At 44.6% G+C, this 24,228-nt stretch overlaps 1 protein-coding gene across 1 annotated transcript in view; it reads left to right on the top strand.

Moving 5' to 3' along the window:
- Positions 1–753: 753 nt before the first annotated feature.
- Positions 754–24,228, top strand: part of LOC119878906 (5'-AMP-activated protein kinase subunit gamma-2-like) — a gene marked incomplete at its 5' end in the record, with an annotated part of 39,376 nt that continues 15,901 nt past the window's right edge. The window contains one exon of the mRNA XM_038589445.1: positions 754–993. Coding sequence (XP_038445373.1) covers positions 754–993 — 240 coding nt within the window. The remainder of the gene's footprint in view (positions 994–24,228) is intronic.

The following is a 24,228-nucleotide window of genomic DNA, read 5'->3' as shown; positions in this document are numbered from 1 at the left end:
AAAAATTTAAATAGCAAATTGAAAATAAAAATTTTACTTAATTAGCTATAAATGTGAGACACAGACCCAAATCCGGTTTCTGCTTCTCTTGGAAACAAATCAATATCCATCAACTTGACTATATGAGTTTGCTAGAGCTGCCATAACAAAGTACCTCAACACTGGGTCGCATAAAACAGTAGAAGTTTATTCCCTCATAGTTAAGAGGCTGGAGGTCTGAAACCAGGGTGTCAGGTAAGCTGTCCTCTGTCTGAGACCCAGGAAAGCATCCTTCCTTACCACTAGCTTTTGATGGTCACCAGCTGCACCTGGCACTCCTTGACCTGTAGATGCATCACTTCAGTCTCTGGCTTCTGTGACCTGGCTTCTGCTCTGGGTGCATGTCTGTCTCTATGTCCTCTCCTCCTCTAAGGACACTAGTCCCGTTGGGTTAAGAGCCAAGCCTACTCCAATGTGACCTCATTTAACATGATGATGTCTGCAAAGACCCTATTTCCAAATCTTCATGGGTGCCAGGGGTTAAGACTTCAATGTAGCTATTTTGGGGGATGCAATGGATAGATATAGATAGATAGATAGATAGATAGATAGATAGATAGATAGATAGATAGATAGATAGATAGATATAGATAGATAGACTTGTCCCCAACATTTAAAATTTAATAATTCAGATTCTTGCCATTTGAGATGTTCGGTACTAAGAATGGAAGGAGCACTCTTTGCCCTCCTCTACCTCAGCCAGACTTCTAACAGCACTTTCTGATTTCCTCCTCAGCTTCGGGTCTCTCATCCTCTCCATCGACACCCACCCAGGTGGCCAAGCAACACACCTTTCCTCTCGAATCCTACAAGCATGAGCCTGAGCGACTGGAAAATCGCATCTATGCCTCCTCTTCCCCTCCGGACACAGGCCAGAGGTATTGCCCGTCCTCCTTCCAGAGCGCAGCCAGGCCTCCATCGGCATCGCCCACACACTATGCTTCCCCCAGAACCGTAAGTCTGGCCTTCTCCTGCGGGCCGGGCCTCCAGGCGTCAGGAGGGAGGGCAGAGTCTGAGGCCAAAGCCAAGGTTGTGCACCCCTGACACATTTGGTACATTTTATCATGAATCACAGGCTGAGAAAGAGATGTGGAGGGTGCAGGAGGCAAAGGGAAACTAAAGAGACTGGGAATGTTGGAACCTGGCCAGGAAGTGTTGGTTGCCTCAGCCTCTTTAAAAAGTCAGTCGTTAAAAGCTTTATTTGAATTTATCTTGATTGGGATACTAGAGGAAAAAGAGGTAAAGCAAAAAGAGTTTTTAAAATGAAGCTTTATTTTAGACTTTTAAGATTTCACGTTTTGACACCATTTGTGTTAGGAAGTGCGCCCAAGGAGGTGAGGCTTCAGAGCAGAGTGGTGGCTGGTAGCCAGGCATCCCTGCCCCTGCATAGGGGGAGGGTCCACGGGCACTTATGAAGGAAGCTGGCTGAGCCGCAGGGCCTGTGCGCTCAGCATCAGCACGGTGGGCCCGGAGCGTGGACATGCTCTCCATCCGTGCCTGGCTCCTCTGAGGAACGTGCGAGCAGGGATAGAAGAACCATGTCCCTGAAGTCCATCTATATGGATGGAACTATTGGATTCAGTTGCTGTAGTCATTCCCTGGGGCCGCTGAACCAAAGTGGCATGAAGGGAACAGGGGGTGGGGTGCTACAAGAACCAGAAGCTGTTGCCTCATAGCTCCAGAGGCTGGAGATCTGAAGTCCTGGTTTGGGCAGGACCGTGCTCCCTGCAGAGTCTCTGGGGAGGAGGACCCTTCCTTGGCTCTTCCAGCTTCTGGGAGCCCTGGGTATACCTTGGCTTGTGGTAGCATCACACCAGTCTCTGTCCTCACGTGGCTGTGGACCCTGTGTCTCTGGGCGTGTGGCCAGATTTCCTCTTCTCATAATGATACCACTCATATCAGATTAGGACCCACCCTACTCCAATAGGACTTTGTCTTCACTTGATCACACCCGCAAAGACCTCGCTTCCAAACAGGGTCACGTTCACAACCATCAGAGGCTGAGATTTCACCGTAGCTTTTTGGAAGACAGTATCCAGCCATAAGAGTCATTATCTTTGGAGGGAAAGATGTGTTTGTCATGCAGAGAACATGCCATCACCATCCTCTGTGCTCCCTTGGTGATTACTTTATGAGATGTATGTTTTGCAGAGTGTTGTTTTAGATGCCAAGAGGTCAGATGCAAGCTCTTGTTTCTACCTTCTGGGGATTCCAGTCTTACTGGGAACAGAATAACATTCAGATGAAACAATTAAGTAAAAGCAGAAAGAAGGCTGGGTGGGGAGTGGAGAGTGAGCAGGTGGTCCACACTAGAGGAGTAGGGAAGGGAAACACTGGTCTGGTGAGGGCCGTGATTGCCCTGCTGCTGCAGTGCCGGGGGAGCTGAGCCTTGCATAAGTGGTAGGGTTTGAATGAAGGAAGAGGTGAAGGGAGAGCCTTCCAGAGAAGAAAACCAGCCATGACTTGGGTGGGAATGAGGTGACATGCAGCATGGAGAAGGAGGGCCGTGGGCACCTCTCAGGGTCAGGAACCCAGCGTCAGACTAGGAAGTGGGCTGGAAACAGGAGGGCAAGGAAGCAGAGGAAGAGTCCAGATGAGGAGCAGCTTGACCCTGGAGAGCTCTGGGCCTCGGAGGAGGGTCATCCGTGTTCTTGAATGGGAATGAGAAAAGATCTAGAAAGGCTCTCCTGTGCATCCAACAAGGGGAGACTTGGTTATAGAGATAATGGAACAAAAAGAATCCAAAAAGGGAATGGTGAGGCAACCCAGATTGTCAAAAGCAGGAAGCCACTACACCTCTAGGGCTAAAGGAGCAATGAGAGGCAGTGGTGTGACTGGAGCCCACCCAATGGGAGTAGAACCCTGTAGAACTGTCTGGCAGGAGTAGGAGCCACAGAGGAGAAGCAGCCACTGGCCAGAGATGCCCCCTCTGAGGCTGAGGGCTAGAAATCCTGGCATCTCTGCCTCTCCCTCCCTCCAGCCTTGTGCCAAACCTACCAGAGGCCTGTGGCCTAGGAGATCGGGGGTAGAAGGAGCCCGTGGGGACCATGAGCAGCGGGGAGGGCCAGCAGAGAGGCTTCTGAGGGTAAAGGAGACACAAACGTCTCAAAATATTGGCTTTTTCTCATTGATTAGTGATACTGGATAGAATAACCCCATTCAGGAAGAGACACCGATTTGAAGAGAGAGCAGCTATTTGCGGTTTAGGTCACTGGAAGTGATGGTGACAGCCATAAGGGTTGTCTGTGATTGTAGAAGTTTTGTGCTTGCCTTACAGAATTTAAATAAAAGAGAATCCAGAGAGCACTCTCAGTCCAATGTCAATTTTTTCATGTGCCATTGACTGGGAAATGGTGTTCTGAGCTGTGTAAGCTTCACACCACTAAGAAGCCCATGGCTGAGGCCAACAAGCCTGAGTCCTTCCAGGATGTCTAAGGTGGTTCTGGGGCCAGCATGGAAGTGTCCTCAGCAGTATCCCACACTCAGTGATGGACACGCCACATGTCCTCGTCAGGGCCTGCAATTCCACACCTACGGCCAGCATTTCAGCAACCATCCAGATGTCCTGAGTGGAGAATCAAGGTGTGGGTATTCCATACAATGGGATCTTTCCCAGCCTTAAAAAGGAAGGAAGTCCTGACACCTGCTACAGCATGGATGATCCTTGGGGACATTATTCTGAGTGATAAGCCAGTTGTACAAGCACAAATGCTGTGTGATTCCACATGTCCAAGGCCCCCAGAGTAGTCAGATTCACAGCCACAGAAAATAGAATGGTGGGCGCCAGGGGCTGGATGGGGAGGAATGGGGCATTGTCATTCGGTGAGGAAGAGTTTCAGTTTGAAAAGATGAAAAAGTTCTGAAGATGATGGGTGATGCTTGCACAACAGGGTGAATGTACTGGATACCATTGAATCATACACTTCAAAATGGTTAAAATGGTAAAGTTTATGTTACGTATATTTCACTCTAATTTTTTTAAAAGGTGATTCAGGCAAGACTACAGTGTTTATATAGTGTGAGCTTCAGAAAATCAGGGTGATCACCAGGGGCTCCCCACTTATGTTCTGAAATGATACGTTCACAATCAGAAGACACTGGCTCGCTGACATTAGACAGGCCTGTCCCCTGGGTAAGGTTATCACCAGAGGCATCCAGGGGCCCTTGTCATGGGGCCCTGCAGCCATGACTGGGCTGGGTCCTGCTTAGCAACAGGGCTGGTGTTCATTTCAAATTCATACAAAATGTGCGTCTTTGTCATCAGGCTATGTTGATCCTCTTTAAGTTAGGTATTCAGTTCCTTAAGAGCTTGGCTGATTTCATGAATTTGCTCCCAGCATAATCTTCATTGGAGAGATGTGATTGCTTAAAGACTTCTGTCAGCCTGAAAATATTCAGATATAATTTGTTTCTGCCCTCTGGAACAAAAAGAGACTTTCTATAAACATTGACTCTGAAGATCACTTTTATAAAATGTGAATTTTATTCTAAAATTGGAATGAGGGTAGGGTAATTAGTCTGTGATAGAAAGTATTCATTTTATCATTTATTTACTCAGCAAATACTTACTAAGCAACTGCTATGTGCTAGAAACTGTGTTTGGAAAGGGTGAGCAGAAAAAAAAAGGAAAGGGTGAGCAGGTGACAAATGTGTGAGGAAAGGACATGTTTGTCCTTTTCACGACTTGATTAACAGCACATTATATATTGGAGGGCTTCAAGAAATAGCTAATAACTGGTTGAACAAAGAAGGGAGATTCATCTATCTGGGAGATGCAGGCGGGTAAATAATTACAACAGAGTTTGCTAGAACCTGTGTTGTTATCATGGGAGAAAACACCCAGTCCAGTCTGAGTGAGTGGAAGAACCAATCCCAGAGGAAGGAAGTGGACTTTTCTTCAGCTGAGAGCAATAATCAGCTTTGCATTATAGGATGCTCTGTCTGGGTACATGTGGAAACTAGATTGGATTCGAGTAGGACAGGAATTCAGACATGACACAGCATGAAATTATCTCAGCCTGGTGGCAGCTAACGGTAGAACAAAGTGGACCAGTGTTAAGAAGTAAAGACCTATTCAAGAGGTTGAATTAAAGGAATTGGAATGCTCTGATTGAATGGTTGAGGGGGAAAGAGAAGAATCAAGGGTGATTTCAGAAGTCTTGCCTCAGGAAACTAGATGAATGGTAGTTGCACTCGCTTGGATAGGGAACAAGGGAGGAAGAGGAGCAGGCTATGTATGTGTGCATGTGTGTGAGCACACATGGGGCATGTGTGTGTGCATATGTGTGTTCGGGTGGTGGTGGTATAATAAGGTGCCCATGGAACATTTCAAGAGGAGGTATCCAAAGGGCAATTGGGTATGTGCATCTGGAGCTAGAAATTAAGACTGAACATCATCAGAATAAATGGTAATTTATGCCATGATCGTAGATGAAATAATCCAGAAAAATATCTGGTAGGTGAGAAGTGAGCCAGAAAAACATGGACATTTAAGGCACAAACAAAAGAAAAGGATTCTGGATTGCCTTGAGATTAGGTAGGCAACACAGGCAAACACAGTACCACAGAGGCAAAAGGAATGTGCTTCATTGTATTTCACGCCTTTGGAGGGAGTTACCAGTGATGTCAAATACAACAGAATGGCCTGGAATGTAAGGCCTGAGGTCGGCACTGGTGACATTGGCAGGAATACAGTGGTCAAGTACAGAAGCCACGGAATGTGGGCTGAATGGTGAAGAGGTAAAGAAGCAGAGATCTCTAGTGTAGACAACTCGAGAATCCTGACGTGGAGGGGAGGAGATGGGGCAGCCCCTGTTGGAATGGAAGTGATGGGAATTCCTATAAATGGGAATAAGTTGAAACTCTTTTTTTTTTAAGATTTTATTTATTTATTCATGAGAGACACACAGAGAGGCAGAGACACAGGCAGAGGGAGAAACAGGCTCCCTACAGGGAGCCCGATGCGGGACTCCAACCCAGGTCTCCAAGGGTCACGAACTGCTGAAGGCGGTGCTAAACCACTGAGCCACCCGGACTGCCCTAAGTTGAAACTCTAATCGGGACAGGATTAAAAAGAAGTAATCAGTAAAAGACCGAAGAGAAAAAGTGAGCCTTACGTTCTGCTCATCAAGGAAATGGGTGCAATTCCTTGGGTGGCAGGAGATTTTTGTCTCGGACAGTGGAAGAATCATGTTCCATGCATTGAAAAACTTGATGTGAAGGTATTCAAGTGATTGGTACTTTTCTGGTTCCCTTTCCATAACAGCCATTCCTGTGATCCTCCCCTTTCTCTTCTAGGGATTTCACTCTTGACCTATGTCTTGGGTCAGAGTCCCCAGAAACAGTCTGAGATGGGGTTTGGGGTGCAAGTTTGTTGCTTTATTACAGAGTGTTCAGAATAAACCTGTAGGTACAAGAGGAGAGAAGAAGAAAGGTGACTTTGTGGTTTGGGATGAGATGTAGCCTCAGCCGACGACAGGGGAGCTCTGGAGTGCAAACTGCACCAGAATTTTCCCTGTCTGGAGGCAAGGAGGCTGGGCTTTTGACCCTCACACCAAGCAGCTGTTAGCTATGGGATGCCCAGGTGGAGGGAAATGCTGGGATGGCATCCATCCCCCAAGGATGATCCTGTAAGAAGATTGCAGGTTTGAGCCATTCGCAGCAGCCCCTGAGCCAGTGATGGAACCCAAGGCATCTGTCGTGGCTCAGGGTCTCTTCTTCTCTTCCTGGTTGATTCCTGTATCCAACAGGATTGGGTACCATGCCTGTTCTTCTATTGCCACATAACAAACTCCCCAAAACTTAAGACAGCAGCTGTTTATTCAGCTCACGATGCTGTGGGTCATCAATTTGGGTTGGGCATTCTTCTGGTCTTGGCTGTGCGTACTCACACATCTGTGGTCACTTACCAGGTTACTTGGCCCAGAGCAGCCTCAGCTGGAATGTCTCACCTCCATTCCATGTGGTCTGTCCTCCCCTGGCAGGCTATCCCAGACTTGTTCTTATGACAGTGGCATGATTCCAAGAGGCATGGGAGTATATGCAAGTCTTATAGAGGCCTTGGCTTAGAACTGGTACACTAACTCTTACCCAAGATAGAATCTGTTTCCCCTCCCCTTGAAGCTAGGCTGGGTTTTTTTGCTTGCTTTGGCCAACAGAATGAAGCAGAAGTGACAAAGTCACATTGCAGAGAGCATGGAGACAGGAAGAGGTGAAGGGTGTGGGCCAATTTTGAGATCTACCTCACGTCTTATCACTTGATTTCAACAGCTGCGTCTGCAGCTGAACACAGCATACTGGAGTCTAGAGGTTCATTTATCTCTATATAAGGAGTCTAATTTAGATGGTTAACTCTTCTGAGAGTAATTCCTTGAAAAAGTGGCTGCTACAGCTTGTGTTTCCTGAGAAGCAGATTCTAGACAGAAATTAATGTACAGGATGTTCATGAGGAAGCACTCTGGGGATTGATGCCTGAGGGAGGAAAGAAGGAGGGAAGAGGGTCTGTGGGAGAAGCCGTGATGCCGTGCTGTCTCCACAAGGTCCTCAACAGACCCTCAGGGAGCATGAAAGCTGGGGTGGTTCCCCAGACTTGTCCCAAGTTGGGGCAGAGGAGCCAGGCCTTTCTATCCTTGCATCAACCTTAGATGGCAACCTTTCTGTCCTTGCCATCAACATTAGATGGCAGCTCTCCTGGAACAGGGTTAACCATGGGCAAGGTAACTCTCCTCAGCCAAGGGCAATGCTGGCCAGAAGTTGAGGGCCATTGCTTGCCAGATTCCCAGTAGCTGAGGGGCAAACCCTTCACTTCTGAAAGGGGATCTGAGTAGTACATCACAGCCTTTAAACATGGACTTATTCTCTATTTTATTTTTTCGATTTACAATCCCCAAATTCTGACAGGTGAAAGTAAAGAGTATCACATTTCTTCTTATGGTGTATTTAACATGTAACTAAACTATGATATATTTAACATGTAACTAAATATTTCTTCTTATATATTTAATATGTAATATATTAACTAAATTTAACATATAAACTAAACTAAATATGATATATTTAACATGTATTTAATATGAAGAAAAGGGTTCAGCATGGTTGGTTGGGGATGAATGAAAAAAGGTCTTATTAGGCCCAAGGGGAGAGGAACTAAGGCCCCAGCCAACATCCACCACCAACTCCCAAGTAGCGGGCGTGAGCCACCACAGACATGAAACCTCCAGCCCCACTCAAGTCTTCAGGTGAGACTGCAGCCCCAGCTGATACCAGAGATCCAGGACTACCCATCTGAACTGCTTGTGAATCGCTGACTCACAGAAACCATAAGAAATAATGTCTTATTCTGCTACAGCTACTATAACAAAATGCCACAAACTAGGGTGCTTAACAGAAATTCATTTCTCAAGGCGCCTGGGTGGTTCAGTTGGTTAAGGATCTGCTTTCAGCCATGTGGGGCTCCCTGCTCAGTGGGGAGTCTGCTTCTCCCTCTCCCTCTGCTGCTCTCCCTGCTGACATTTGCTCGCATTCTTTCTTTCTCTCTTATAAATAAATTAAAAGTCCTCAAAAAAGAAAAAGGAAGAGGTAAGCCTGGGGGGCTTAGTGGTTAAGCTCCTGCCTTTGGCCCAGGGCGTGATCCTGGAGTCCTGGGATCGAGTCCCACGTCAGGCTCCCTGCATGGAAGAAAAAAAGGAAGAAAGAAATTCATTTCTCACAGTTCTGGAGGCTAGAAGTCCAGGATCTGGACTTGGGTGCTGTACCCATTCTTCTGTTGCCACATAACAAACCTCCCCAAAACTTATGATGGCAGCTGCTTATTTGGCTCACAGTTCTGTCACACTGGGGTCCAAGGGCTTCAGTCTATAAATCTAGAGGTGGGGGACACAATTCAGTCTATCACAGATAGTTACTATTATTCTCTTAAGCCACTGAGTTTTGGGTGATTGGTTACATATCAAAAGATAACTTATACTTGTTTTATCATGTATGTGGGGGAGATAATATATAATTAATTGAATTCAATAGATAATAAACTCACAAGGTTGGGGTTCTTTTAAACACTGACCAACTTACCACTGAATCAATCTCTGAGATCCCCGGTATTCCCAGTTATGAATATTTGGAAGGAAATCACCAACCAGTCTTTCAAGATCGTTATTTGGAATAATTACCTTTTTTATTTTTTAAGATAAGAAAGCACTTTAAAAACCTAAAAATACTTTTTTTAAAAAATACTTTTTTTTAAGATTTTATTTCTTTATTCATGAGAGATACAGAGAGAGGCAGAGACACAGGCAGAGGGAGAAGCAGGCTCCCTGCAGGGAGTCTGATGTGGGACTCAATCCCAGGACCCCAGGATCACACCCTGAGCCAAAGGCAGATGCTCAACCGCTGAGCCACCCAGGTGCCCCCCAAAATCTAAAAATATGTCAAATCACTTGACATTAAGGAATAGATAAGATTTTAATAGGCACTGTTTTGTTTTTATATTCCTGTCTACCATTTTAAATATCAATTTACAAGCTAATAAGGTCTTGGTGTTAAAATTATCTGCTCAGAAATGGCAAACTAACAGTTCCATAGTCTGTTACTCACAACAGATTAGATATTTTAAAAATAGTTTGGGAAAATTTCACATTGGGTCAAGGAGTAGGAGCACCAGAGAGAACCGATTCATAACAGGATTGGCTATCGTGAGAGTTGTTGCTTACACAAGTGTTGCCAGTGTGTTGAAGAGGCAAGTGGAGAATATCTACTCTCCTAGCTGTCAAAAGAAGGTATTATAATTGGCATCCTTCCTGTGTCCCTGCCCTGGTAGAATCATGACTTGATGAGCAGAGGAAGGCAGAGCCCAAATAAGAGAGATGTACTTGGCTGAGAGCTTAGCCTGTTTTTCTGAGCACTGGCCTGGGTCTTTCGGATTCTTATTTATTCTGTTCCCCAGGGTAGTGAGCTCCAGGAAAGGATGTTGCATCTTTTTATCCTCAATTTTTCTTTAATTCGTCAAATGGCCTACCTCTGTCACCTCCCCAGGGGCCCATGAGGGAAATGACTCGTTCAACTGTTGTTTCATAAGATCCTGTCATGTGCCTGGCAGCATATTAGGTACTGAGTGTTTGAGGACAGTGGAGATCATTTCTGCCTCAAGAGTCTCAGCAAGAGCAGGTCCCATGGAGCCGGAACCCGAGGCTAGAGCAGCTGAGGAGTGCCTCCACCTCCTCACCCAGGAGCCACAGCCTAACAGATGGGAGATATGCACTCGGCATCATGATGACAGGGATACAAATGTAAATTTCCCACAGTGAGTTATTTTGATGTCTTGGTTGATAGAGCCAACCCCTCTGTTGGTGAAATCAACCATCATGACTGCAGCTACTTTAGGACTCATCTTGAACTTTTCCACCCAAAAGAAGCAACTCTGGATAAGGCAATGGTTCAAATATTGGCGTCACATGGCATTGGGATGCTCCCTGGAAGTTTTCAGGGTGATCTACAGATAGCACCTCTTCTTGGAGGTGGAAAATGTTGCAATTAGCTTTTTCCTTCCCTGGGCTGCTATTGTCAAGGATGTCACCTAACTATGCAACAGGCCTTGACTGACTATATCTCTTGTTGAAGAAACCATCTTGATCACGGCTCTCTCTAAGCTCAGGGCAGAAGCTAGCCTTCCAGGGACCTCTAGGCAAGCGCATGGTGACAAAGGGTCGATGGAGGCAGCTTTGTCATGAAATTTGGAGTAAAGAGGAGCCATGAGGGAGCTGGGTAGGCAGAGGGCATTTCTCTCAAAGATGGGCATGGCCTGAGCATGTGAATGTGCTAATGGAAGGGGATGTACAGGTTCCCAAGCCTCCCACCTTCTCTACCCACCCCTCTATCCTCCAAAGATACAAGAGGATCAATGGAGAGCATCTGAGTAAGCTTCCCAAAGCTGCATTGCTAGCCAACACAGAAGTCAAATCTTAAACCAAGGAAGCTGATCTCCAAAGCCCATGTTCATGGTATGATTTCATACGGCCTCTAGAGAAGTCCAGGCTTCTCAGCCCACCAATCACACACGGACTTAGCATCTTAGCTCACATATGCCTAATTCAAGAGCTGGCCTTGGGGCCAAACCTGGCCCATCATCTCTTTCTGTACTTAAAGTTTTATTAATACAATAGCCACGCCCATTCATCTATGCATCGTCTGTAGCTGCTTTCATGCTACAACAGCAGAGGTGAGTAGTTGCAACAGAGACCAGATGGCCGCAAAATACAAAATATTTATTATCTAGTCTTTTTTCAGGAAAAAAAAAAAAAAAAACTTGCCAGCTCCTGACTGATCTGTGCCAGAGCCTTCCGTTACTGCATCTCCTTAATTAATAGGCCATCCCATGCAAAGTGCCAAGGTGAGACTCGTCCCCAGAAAGGCAAGAGGCCAGCAGTAGAGCCCTCCCCCACTAAAGTCCAGCAGTAGAGCCAGTTCCGTGGGAGAGCAGAAGGGAAGTTAGTCATAGGGCCTGCCCGCCAGAGTCCCAGCAATCAGACCGGCCATCAAGTTGGCAATCTGGGAGGTAATCCTAAAAAGTTAGGACTGAGGGACCTGCCTTCTCCTTATCCTCAGAGCGTTATAATGTCCTACAGTCTGCTACTGGACTGAATTGAGGAGATTTAGGGTAATATAAATTTAAGATGGAAGGACCCTTATTCATCGACCCTTCATCTCCTTGAGGGAGGAAAGGATGCAAATGCAAAAAGTCTTTGTTGCCTGCCTTGGCAGCGGGTTAGAGTAATGAGTTGGCTGGCTGTGAGTTTTTTTTTTTCCCCCCAAAGATTTCATTTATTTATTTGAGAGAGAGAGAGCATGAGCTGGGGAGGAGTAGAGGGGGAGGGAAAGAGAGAATCTCTCAAGCAGACTCCACACTGATTGCAGAGTCTGACACAGGACTACATCTCATGACCTTGAGATCATGACCTTGAAATCATGACCTGAGCCAAAATCAACTGAGCCACCCAGGCACCCCACAGCCCCGCATTTTAATAGAAGGATTACTCCAGTGGCAGGCAAGAGACTAGAGGAAGCCTCTAGAAGACTAAGCAAGCAGACCAATAAAGAAAAGAGAACAGTTGTTCAGGAGACACAACAAAGGGCTGAATTAAGGCCAGAGGAGTGTAGACTAAAAGGTAGGGGTTAATTATGAAGGCATGTAGCAGATAAAATCGGCCAGCCTGGGTGAGACCCAGGTATGCGGTGTGTAGGAGGAGGGCTCGAGGTGATTCTTCTGTTTCTGGCATGAAAGGATGGACGGCAGTGTCCTTGAATTAGGAAGGGAAGTAGATCTCAGAATGAAAGTTAAGCTCCCTTTGGGCCACACTTTCTTTGATTCTTTTGGGACATCAAATAGAGGCCCCCAGGAGCCTGATATGTAATTCTGGAGGGGAAAAGCAGAGGTTTGAAAAATGATTCTTTTTGTCCCATTTATGTATCATGCATTAAATCAAAGAAATCAAGACTGAACACCCTTACCTACGGAGCTACTGGTGCAGTGAAGAAAGCAAGCATGATTTCATTCTAATGAGGGACACTTCTTGCCAATACAGTTGTATGAAAATGCATTTTGGGGGCCGAACGTTTGATGATGGAAAAATGTATCTGCTCATACATGCTAGAAATTCTAGACGGGCTGGTGTTGATTTGCATTTAGATGGGAATTCCTTCAGCTCAGAACCAGGATTGTCCTCTAACTGACAGCACTTGGAAAAGCATTAACTTTGGCCAGGTGAAGTGTCGTTGGTACAGCAGTGACACAGACCTTAATACCAGTATTAATAGTGTTGCTGAATGACTCCATAGAAATTAGCTGCTGAAATGGTGGAAAAGTTTAGAACAAGCCTCCTCCGGCCTCTCTCTGAAGCGCCAGTGCATAACCTGTTAATGAGTGACTACCTGAATTCCCTAGCGGTGCTTGACTTGCTCCTGGAGGCTGTGTGTTGAACACCATCTTCCCCGCTATTTCCGAGGCTTAGCACAGAACCCCAGAGCACCATCGCGTTGAGTCCTGAGTAAGAAGGAAATCTGCTCATCATGAGGCATTTCAGTAACAACTCTCTAAGGAGCTACACAGAGAAAATTCAGTATGATCCCTACATCTCGGCCAACGACCTCTTCCCACACTGTATCAAAAGCAGATTAAAAGCCCATTGCTTATCGTTATGTTCATTCGCAAATTGGTAAGGCTATTCGATTATCTTGGTTTAGTCTGATTAGACCGTTCCATTGGCCATCTTTGCGTTTAATTTGAAAAATGAGGTCCATCTGGAGAAGTATTTGATTATCTCTTTTAAAAATAGCGTTCCTCTGGGATGAGGGAGTCCTGGGGATTGGTGGCAGCACAATCATATGTGTGTACTTAACACGACCGACCCATGTGCTTAAAAATGGTTAAGAATGTAAATTTTTTGTCATTTTCAAAATTAGAAATGTTTAAAATCGTAACACTCCTCTGATTATAAAAACGAAAAGCACAAAGAGAATAAAAACTTTGGGCAGTCCTGCCATGCCAAGACATTTAAATTGTTCCATGTTGTATGTTGTTTGGACTTTGTCGTACCCTTGTTTGCAACCATGGCCGTGGACATGTGACAAACATAAGGCAGTGGCAAGACTGCGCAGCAACCGAGCTTTCCACTCATGTTATAACCAGACCCCGTCTTCAATGTACATAGTTGGGTCATCAGGAGGATGTCATTTTTAAAGGTGTCCTCTTCACAAAATTTGGTGGTCACACAATATCAAATATTACTTTACACTATTCAAATTATGAAGCTGACCCTTGGGTCTAATCCAGTAAACGAGACATTACAGAAAGCCTGGAAGAGAGCATGTTTGACATACCAGAAGCCATTGGACAGAGATTGTCATGATATCTGGATAAAAGATAGTACAATTTCATGAGACTTACTCACTAGCGGTCAGATTATTTTAAGAAACCGAGTATACAACATTTCGGGAACTGGAGGCCACAGAGGTTCTGGAGCTGTTTGCCTGCCAGATGAGGACTCAGCTGCCCTTTGGAAGAGTTGGGTGAGCAGATGAATGAAAGGAACATGTTTTCCCATTTTTAAGATCTGTCCTTGTTCCTGGACTTATTTCTGGACTTTCACTTTATCAGGTCTAGCATTTGAGAATTGGTTTGGGAGGGGAGGGGATCCCCAAACACAAATTTATGTGCTCACCACCCATATTTGAAGATGCTAGAATTGGGATGTAATATCAAAAGTTTATTCTTTTCCAGAATGTAAGAATGAATTGCAGAAATAATTTCCCATTAGCAATGTTTGAACACATCAAAAAACATACTTTTTCATCCAGGATTTTTCATTTTATTTCATTTTTCCTACTGTGCCTCCCAAGAGGTTGTATATAGCACTACATGCTGAAATAATGAAAGAATTTCTCTTCAAAATAGAGACCTGGTGTTAGTGGCTCAAGAAAGAGTCTATGATCCTTTCTGCTCTTGGGACATGTATCCATAGATGGGGCTGTGTTATCGTTCTGCCTGCCCACTTATTCAATCTTACAATTGGTCAATTAAACATCTATTTCCCACTGGGCATAAACTGTAGGCAGCATTGAACTTATGCATTAGGTTTGCATGCGTCTACAGTGACTGGCAGGGGCCCCTAACGTTAAGATATCTGTGTGGTGTGAGAAGAAAGGCCATAAAGTCAACATAAAAACTCATCCACTGCCTTTTTATAAGATGGTAAAAGCAAGTATAAAGAGCTTTTAGAGGCAGTAGCTCCAAGGACTTAGAGCGTCGCCAGCATTTAGCTCATTGACCTGACTTAAATGGGAGGGGGTGTTCATACTCCCCTCAACAAAGTCAAATTGTTGTTGTTGTTTTTCTGAGAAATAGGTGGAGGCAGAAACTGAAGTAGAGCATGGAATACGTTGCCTAGTTAAAACAAACACAAGTAATAAAAGAAGGTCTATTCAAAACAAAAATATAAAGAGACTGCTTTTTAAGTAAGCCACCAAGACTGAATGTGAGATCAAGTTATATTTGCAAATGTATTTCTTTGAATAGTGAAGTGCATAGAATAAGGTCAGATTTTATTTCCATTCCAACAGCAAACGCAACAGGTGAGTTTGGATTGTGGTTGATTGTTGCGTCACCAGATCCCCCCAACACTTAGAGCTGGATCTTCTTGCAGATCAATATGGCACCAGAAATTCTGCAACCATCGATAATACCTCAATTCTCTTCTGCAGTCTGAATTAAATTCTGAATTGACTCAGAAGACCATTCACCAGGAATTAGGAGATCCTGTGCCTTATTTCCAGTTTGGTCCTTACCACAAAGGGACAGCAGTTGAGATACTCTAAACCAACTCCGTAGTCATCTACACTAGAAATAACCTTCATGGAATGATTATAACACACTGTTCTAGATGCTTCGTGATACTAGTTGCAGGTTAGTTAAGATCATCTTAGAACATGTTCCTCATTCGTGTGTTTGGAATAATCCTACTTCATAGTGTTTCTGCATGTGTTCTCTGCCCAGTATTCAATTAGATAAGGCTCATTTGGTGGCAAATAATATATGAAAGTCAGTTTCAATCTTAAAATGATCTTTGGTGGATTTGGAGAGTGCATAGGACAATAAAAGGTGCTCTGGGATCTGTGGAACAAATTTATCCACCATTCTTTGAATATAATATAGCTTATGATTCCTTCTTTAAAATAATAGACATTCAGCACATTGGTTTCTTTTTCTTTTTTTTAGGATTTTATTTATTTATTCATGAGAGACACAGAGAGGCAGAGACACAGGCAGAGGGAGAAGCAGACTCCCTGTGGGGAGCCCGATGCAGGACTGGATCCCAGGTGCCTCTCGCATGTGGGTTTCTTACAGCAAATGCAAGTTCTTTAACTTCCTGGGCTCACAACATGATATGGTTCCTCTCTCCTGCCTGGTTTACAGATTATGAAATTAGGGACGCAGTCAAAACCCACTTGTTGATGCCTATTAGCAGCTAGGCACACGCTATTCCAGGCAGGTCTCTCCCAGCTCCGCAAAGGAGGTAGTATTATCTCCATGGTGCAGGTTAAGAATCAGATGTAGAAAAATTAAGTAATCTGCTTGAGACTTTGCTACTAATGACAAGTAGAGACACAGTACACATGGAGACCTACCTTTGAGATCTGTGTTCTTTACCCATTACTACACAGCACTCCCCACATCAAGAGCAGACCCAGGGGCACCTGGGTGGCTCCATGGTTGAGCGTCTGCCTTTGGCTCAGGTTGTGATCCCAGGGTCCTGGGATGGAGTTCTGCATCCGGCTCCCTGCAGGGAGCCTGCTTCTCCCTCTGCCTGTGTCTCTGCCTCTCTCTGTCTCTCATGAATAAATAAATAAAATCTTAAAATAAATAAATAAAGAGCAGACCCAGCCTGAGCTGAGAACTGAACCGGGCACCCAGCACACCTTTGCCTGAGCCTCGGAGAGGGAAGGGCTGGACACCCAGCCAGCGTGTGGCAGAGCCAGGACTCAGCTGGCACCACCACAGGTGGGAAGACATGAGCTTTGAGGTCAAATACACCTTATTCCCAACCGCACAATTTGCTTTCTTCATTTTTGCTATGCTTTGGGCACCTGTTTTAACTCTGACATTAGTCTTAGAAATCTTAACTGAAAGAAGTAACACCTGAGGAATAATACCCTTTGGAGATTTTTGCCCATACTTGGCTTCTGGATTCCGTGATGTTACTTGCATCAAGGCACTCACCCGATATAACCAGGTCACCTCCCCTTCCTTTTATTTTTTTTAAGTCTTTTTTCTTTTTATTTATTTATTTATTTTATTTATTTATTTTTTTAAGTGGCCTCCATGCCCAAATGGGGCTTGAAATCATGACCTTGAGATCAAGAGCCACACGCTTTACCCACTGAGCCAGCCACGTGCCCCAAGTCACCTCCCCTTCCTAAGGCTGGAAACCACAATGAAAGAGAAAGCAGATGCTGGCTTGATTCACACATTCTCTCCAAGACATGGCATCCCTTTTCTTGATCCTTAGTCATGGATCCTAGCTTCCAAAGATCTATGCTTGGCCAAGTGTATTGCTGGACTTAGCTACTTGCATATGAACTAAGCTGTGGTTTTTTCCGCACAGTCGTGAGGCATATCTGGTATTGTCATCTGTTTTAAACTTTTAGTTATTTCCAGTTTCTCTTGACTCATCAGACAACACGTGGATTTCTCCGTGGCCATGATAAATAAGGATGTGCTTATCTTTTTTTTTTTTTAACTGATCCACAAAAATGAAGCACAATATGGTGCTACCCAGGCTTTCAGATGAGACTGGATTTTTAGTCAGCATAGTTGATTCACTGATAAAAATCCCAGGGTTTAAAAAGGGGTATCACCCTTGGCCAGATTGCTCTTAATCAGATTTATAAAATTGGGTTTGTCTGTTACCATAATCACAGAGAACTAGGTGGCTGGATTTTCACCACATTTGGATAGTATGTTCGAGATGGTGTGACTTGAAGTCGAGGCTCTGTGGGGGTGTGATAATTTCTTGAGCTCTGGCTAAATGCTGGTGTGCAGCTAACTCACATATCTCTCGCAGCCAGTTCCATGGGCGTGTGGCCTGTGCAGTCGCCCTGTGCTTACAAGGACCACCTCCTGCTTTAGAGCTCTATCTGCTGTTATCGTGAAATTCTTCATTTTTGAGCAAGGGGCCCCTTGTTTTCATTTGGCTCTGGGCCTGGCAAATGTGCTAGAGATCCGTACCGTGTTCGAGGGAGAGAGCCAGGATTAGGCCTCGATGCTTTGCTCCAGAGCCCACCCTCTCTGCCTGTACTGACCTGCCAGTCAGGGAGTAACTTCTAGTCCAAGAGGAGCTGCCTTGCTGTGATGGCTGTGGGTTTCTCCTCCATCGAGCTACTTTGCACATACTCTGTTCAAGGCAGTGCATGTTTGGGTGCAGCCATGGGGAGTGGTCACTGTAGACGGCTCATGACTCATAGGAGAGATTGGCTAGGGCCAAATGAGTCCTTTTAAAGGAGAAACTGGGGAGAGCAATGCCTGGTGGCCTGCTTGTGGGCCTGGTGCCTCCCAAACGGTGGTGCAAGACTGCCTGGAGACGGGCGCTCTCACTTCTCTTACTTTGGCCCCTTTACCAGTATAAGACTGTTGCTGTTCTTTTCTGAAGAATGCCCATTGAAACAACACAGACGGAGAAACAGGAAAGTTTCCCATGTTTTCGGAGTAATACTGATAAATCGGGCAACTCTCCCCAGGTGAAATGTGGGGATATTTCATTTTCATGAGTGAATTCCCAACAGCAGTATCATATCTGGGGCTCCTCGGATGCTTCTCCTCCTCCTCCTCCCCTGTCAGTCTGTATTTCCTGCCTCCAGCACTCTCTCAGACATCAGATGGAGGACAGAATTTGGGAGAAATAAGGCAAGTCCCAGCAACCTGCCCCTTCATGCTACAGATGTCTCAGGTGGACTCCTTTTCCTTTGATGCTGGCTAACTATTCTGCTTTGAAAATCTAAAATGCTTCATGCCTTTGAGTTTCCTCAGCTTCGGTACTGTGGGTGCAATACTGTTCTCCTGGCTGCTTCCAGGCCTGTGTTGCCTCATTTCCCAAGAGCCTTCCAGCCAGCAGGCACGGGGACACTGTGACAAGTTGCTGGTGTTGGTTCCAGGAGGGGGAGGTGAGGGAAGGTCCTATGTTGCTGGGGATCATGAAGCTTTTTAAAAATAAATCTTGTAATTGGTTGTTAAAAAAAAAAAACAACCCTCAAACATTATTTAGGGCCACTATAGGAAAACAAGGCAAATTTTCAAGTTGCATTCTTTTTAGGAGAATTCTAAACTGAATAGAATACTGGGACTAAGCCACAGGTTTTAAAGCCTAGGCAATAAAAAGGTGCCGGCTAAGGCCTTCGATAAACAAGCATGTAACCTCAAGAAGCTTTGGAGCGATATTTATAGCCACACTGAGCTGCTTTTGTGATCCCGTCAACATTCCTTTATTGGCTTTCTTTTGCTTCCATAAAGACTTCATTGCTATATTTAAAAGCTTCTTTTGATGACTGCTTCTATTTTTAATTATTGCTCTTCTTGAAAAACTCACTTTCAAATGGAATGGGAGCATGGGGACTCTGCTTCGAAGGCACTGGTTATCTCTGAAGACAAGGGTGCCAATTTGTTTGAAAGTTAACATAGAGAAATCCCAGATACTTGGCCTCTCAAGAAGAGTACTTGCTCGTGGAAGATGGGTTCCGAAAATAGAGATTAAGTAACAGCCTCTACTCGGACTAATGAACTCCCCCTGCATCCCTGCTCAGCTCCCCAAATGGCAGCCTCCTTGGCAGCCAGGCTTTTCTCATGACCAACCAGCCACGCAGAGAGGGAGAATTTCTCTTTAGAGAAAAGATCTGCAGACCCTCTGACTTTCAGCTTGCCACTTACATCTCACCATGGTGAAGTTCCCCCGTCTCTGACTCCCACCTGCACATACAGACCTCCTAACCTAGCTTCTTAGGGCCTTCCTATTAAATATGTAGCCAAAGAAAACCAGGCATTTGAGGAATCCCTCTATTACGAGAGACAGAGACAAATACAAACAGAAAAAAAGAAAATCTGAGATAGCAAAAAAGGGAGCAGAGGATACTGCAGCCATGAAATAAGAACAGGAGGCTCTAAAAATTGAAAAGGAATATTCCAAGACCAAGAGTTCTGGGAAAGTAAAAGTATGCAAACCAGATACACATATATATCGGGATGCTTGCATGGCTCAGTGGTTGAGCGTCTGCCTTCGGCTCAGGTCATGATCCCAGGGTCCTGGGATGGACTCCCGCATTGGGATCCCTGCAGAGAGAGCCTGCTTCTCCCTCTGCCTGTGTCTCTGCCTCTGTCTCTCATGAATAGATAACAAAATCTAAAAAAAAAAAACAAAAACGATACAGGGATCCCTGGGTGGCGCAGCGGTTTAGCACCTGCCTTTGGCCCAGGGCGCGATCCTGGAGACCCGGGATTGAATCCCATGTCGGGCTCCCGGTGCATGGAGCCTGCTTCTCCCTCTGCCTATGTCTCTGCCTCTCTCTCTCTCTCTGTGTGACTATCATAAATAAATAAAAAAAAAATTTAAAAAAAAGATACACATTTATATCCATACACACATATCCATGCACTAGAAGAGAAAATTGAGCATTTTCGACTCAATTTTACCTCTTGACTTCTGACTTCTGGGAGGTAAACCCGTCAGTCTGAGGTCTCTTAATTAACGTCTCCAAGGACCACCTGCAGATCACCTTAGGAGCCTGACCACCCCTCGAGAAAAGTTCGGCTTTGGCAGAGTTTGGGGATCATTTCGTTATAGACACGTAGGAAACCTAACTCCCAGGAGACACTGAATCGCACAGAGAGGAAGGTCGATTACAGCACAGGATACAGCTTGGCCCTGGTGTGCACAGTATTTGCAGAGTCATGACAATGTTAAACCTTGAATGTTGACATAACACAGAAGGCAGGTAACTGTGTGGACAGTTGGGAATGGGAGTGGTGGGGGGCTGCTGCTGAGTGGTCGCCTTGACCTTCTGCACAGGAAGTCAATTTGATGATATGTAAGCTTGTTGTTGGGCACCACGAGTTAGCAGAGTCAACACCAAAGTAGCTGCAAATGCCTCGCCCTTAAACATACGTCCTTTGAAAAGTATTTCGGCAAAAAGCAAATGTCTTTTTTTTTTCCCCAACAAGCAAACTTCATAGTAGTTTGAAAAAAAAAAAAATGATGCGTGACGTGAGTGGGATAAAAAAGGATGGGACTTGTTGGTTCATAAAAGGCAATGTGGATTTGGATGGTAGCTGTCCTGGGCACTGCTGTGACGATAAAGAGTTTCTCTTTCAACAATCAAAGTGACTGTGTCAATAAAAAAAATAAAAAGAAATGCCTACCTAACACAATCCAAGGCCATTAACTCCAGAGAAGAGGATGAAACAGGCATTTCCTTTCATTTTTATGAGTGTAGGAGTTGCATCTGAGAGTTAGGTCTGGCTGCCATGCAGTCAGCTGTTCTTGAACGGATTGGTCTCAGGACCCTTTCCACTCAGTATTAGTGAGGACCCAGAGGGCTATTAGTTGCGTGGGTCTCATCTATTGACATTTACCATATTGAAAATTAAAACCAAGAAATTTTGAAACTATTAATTTCTCTGAAAGATCAATAATAAGCTCATGACATTACTATAGACATATTTTTATTAAAAAAAAAAACTGGTATAGGGATCCCTGGGTGGCTCAGCGATTTAGCACCTGCCTTTGGCCCAGGGAGCGATCCTGGAGTCCGGGGATCAAGTCCCATGTCGGCTCCCAGCATGGAGCCTGCTTCTCCTTCCTCCTGTGTCTCTGCCTCTCTCTCTCTGTGTCTATCATAAATAAATAAGTAAGTAAGTAAATAAATAAATAAATAAATCTTAAAAAAAAAGAAAGAAAATAAACTGCTAAATTATTTAAAAAAACAACAACTGGTAGAGTGGTGTTGCTTTCTATTATTGCCAATCTTTTTAAGGCCTGGGTGAAAGGATAGTGGGACTCTCCTATCTGCTTCTGCATTCATTCTATTGCCATGTATCTGTTGTTTTGGATAAAGTACGTGAAGAAATTTCAGCCTCACACAATTTTCAGAAAATTGTGGCTAGCCGTCTTGACGAGTAGTAGTTTCTAAAAGGATAGTTGTAATGTGGAATCTGAAGCCATATTAATGAATATTCATGGCCTACTTAACAGAATGTATCCTATTACATTAAAATCTATCCATCTCTCCTGCACTGTGAGTGGTCCTCTAACACATGCCTGATTTTGTAATATCATGCATTGGTCATTTGGAAAATACTGGGTCGCTAACTAACGCAGGTCTTCCAAATGTCGACATACTTCATTACCCAGTATCCAGAAAGCAAAATCACCTGTACTAATACCACCACCAATCTCCTTCGGAGAAGTCTCAAAGTACTGGGAAGCTGTCGGGCTCATTATGGCAGAAGCAGCCTTTCCAAAATTCTAACTTTTGCTTGAAAACTAAAATTGCATCATTGGCAACGAATGTGGTCAGTTGTTTGCCTTGAAGTGACAGGCTCCCTTTGTTCATTTTGGGGAAAATGTCTGCCAGATACCCGAGCCTGAAACCACAGTTTTGTCAGTTTTGCGATGTCTCATTAAAAAGGCAGCTCAACCACGCTCAGGCTTTTCCTCAAGAAGACTATCATATTGCAGCTTGCAATAGGAGTATTTTATGTGTCCTTCTTGTTTTTTCAGAATGTTAAAAGGACACATATTGAAGGATTGATATTTAATAAAATGAATAAATTTTTTGGAAGAGAGGGGGATAGTGAGGAGGGGCAGAGGGATAGGGAGAGAGAGAATCTGAAACAGGCTCCATCCATGCCCAGCGTGTGGCTGGACACAGGGCTCGATTTCACCACCCTAAGATCATGACCTGGGCTGAAATCAAGAGGGGGACACTTAATGGACTGAGCCACCCGGGCGCCCCTAAAATGCATACATTTTACCATGCCTTCAAGGATGCTCTTAAGTGAAGTTGGCTTATTTCCCCCACCATGGAAGGTTAGTGTCATTTGCCACCAGTGCAGTGTGAGATGATGTTCTAGAGTTTTCCAGAGTGCAGACATCAATGGGGCACAGACAATGGTGGGGGAAAAGCAGATATTGCCTAAGTGTTATCATGAGACATTTTGACCTTATAAACTCCCTGGAAAGGTTGCAGGCCGCCCCCCTCCCAGAGTCCTCTGGCCGCGCTTTGAGAACCACCAGTATAACCTGGAGGTGTTCGCTACTACTGCAAGGCATTGCCACAATCCGTACATCTCTCAGAGTACTATTGACAGAAACGAGGACTGAGATGTGTCCTGGGATTTATGACCATATCCTTGTCCCCTCTTTGGTCCTAATCTTAACACGCAAGCCATTCCCTGGAGGGAAAGGGTTCTTTTTTTTTTTTTTGGAAAGGGTTCTTAGTCACCCTTTTCAGCAGGAAAATAATAAGCCATTACCGGTTTTCTTAAAATTGTTCAAAATAAAAAATAAAATAAAATAAAATAAAATAATAAAAAAATAAAATAAAATAAAAATAATTGTTCATTTTTGAGGGACGCCTGGATGGCTCACTGGTTGAACCTTTGGCTCAGGGCTTGATCCTGGAGTCCTGGGATTGAGTCCCACATCGGGCTTCCCACAGGGAGCCTGCTTCTCCCTCTGCCTGTGTCTCTGCCTCTCTTTCTCTGTCTCTCATGAATAAATAAAATCTTTTTAAATTATTTTTTCATGTTTGAGAAAAAGTAGAAACACTAAATCATCTTTATTCTTTGCCGCTCCCATTTTGTGTGTGTGTGTGCACATGCAGGTTTCCTCCCAGATTCGTAGAGTACACACCTGAATATACCTTTAAAGAGTGCCTGCTAAAAAAAATAAATATATAAAAAAATAAAGAGTGCCTGCTGACGTGTCGAAAGAGTTTGGTCCAGACTAATTTTTCACTTTATGACTTGTGCCTTAAAAATGAGTTGAGGGGATCCCTGGGTGACTCAGCGGTTTGGTGCCTGCCTTTGGCCCAGGGCGCGATCCTGGAGTCCCGGGATCGAGTCCCGCATTGGGCTCCCAGCATGGAGCCTGCTTCTCCCTCTGCCTGTGCCTCTGCCTCTCTCTCTCTATGTCTATCATAAATAAATAAATCTTTTAAAAAAAATGAGTTGAAATCATTTCTCCTTCAGGCCCAACATAGTCCTTATAAATACTGGCTCCTGTCTCTGTGGTGAAGGGGAACTTGATCGTGTTAGTGACAAACAACCCTTCTTGTGACTCATGTCCCACACATATGACTAAATCTTTCAGCCCACAGGGCATCAGGAGTTATACACCATCTTCCTTTATCATCCACTTTATGACCAAAAGAAAAAAATAAGGAAAAAATCTTGACCGTGACTCATGTGCATGTATATATAATTAGGACAGCTTTCTTGAAAATGATGATCACCCTCAATGCAACTTCATATTTCTATGACATTTCATTTTAAACCATGCTACTCCTGACCCATTAAACTACTTCCATTACCCATGAATGGGTCACACTATGCAGTTTTTAAACCACTGGTTCAGACTTGGCTTCTTACAGGATGGTTTC

This window comes from Canis lupus, unplaced genomic scaffold (assembly GCF_011100685.1).
Source record: "Canis lupus familiaris isolate Mischka breed German Shepherd unplaced genomic scaffold, alternate assembly UU_Cfam_GSD_1.0 chrUn_S204H364, whole genome shotgun sequence".
NCBI classification, from domain to species: Eukaryota; Metazoa; Chordata; class Mammalia; order Carnivora; family Canidae; genus Canis; species Canis lupus.
Note: the sequence above shows the minus strand (reverse complement) of the source record. Positions and strands in the feature narration are given on the sequence as shown.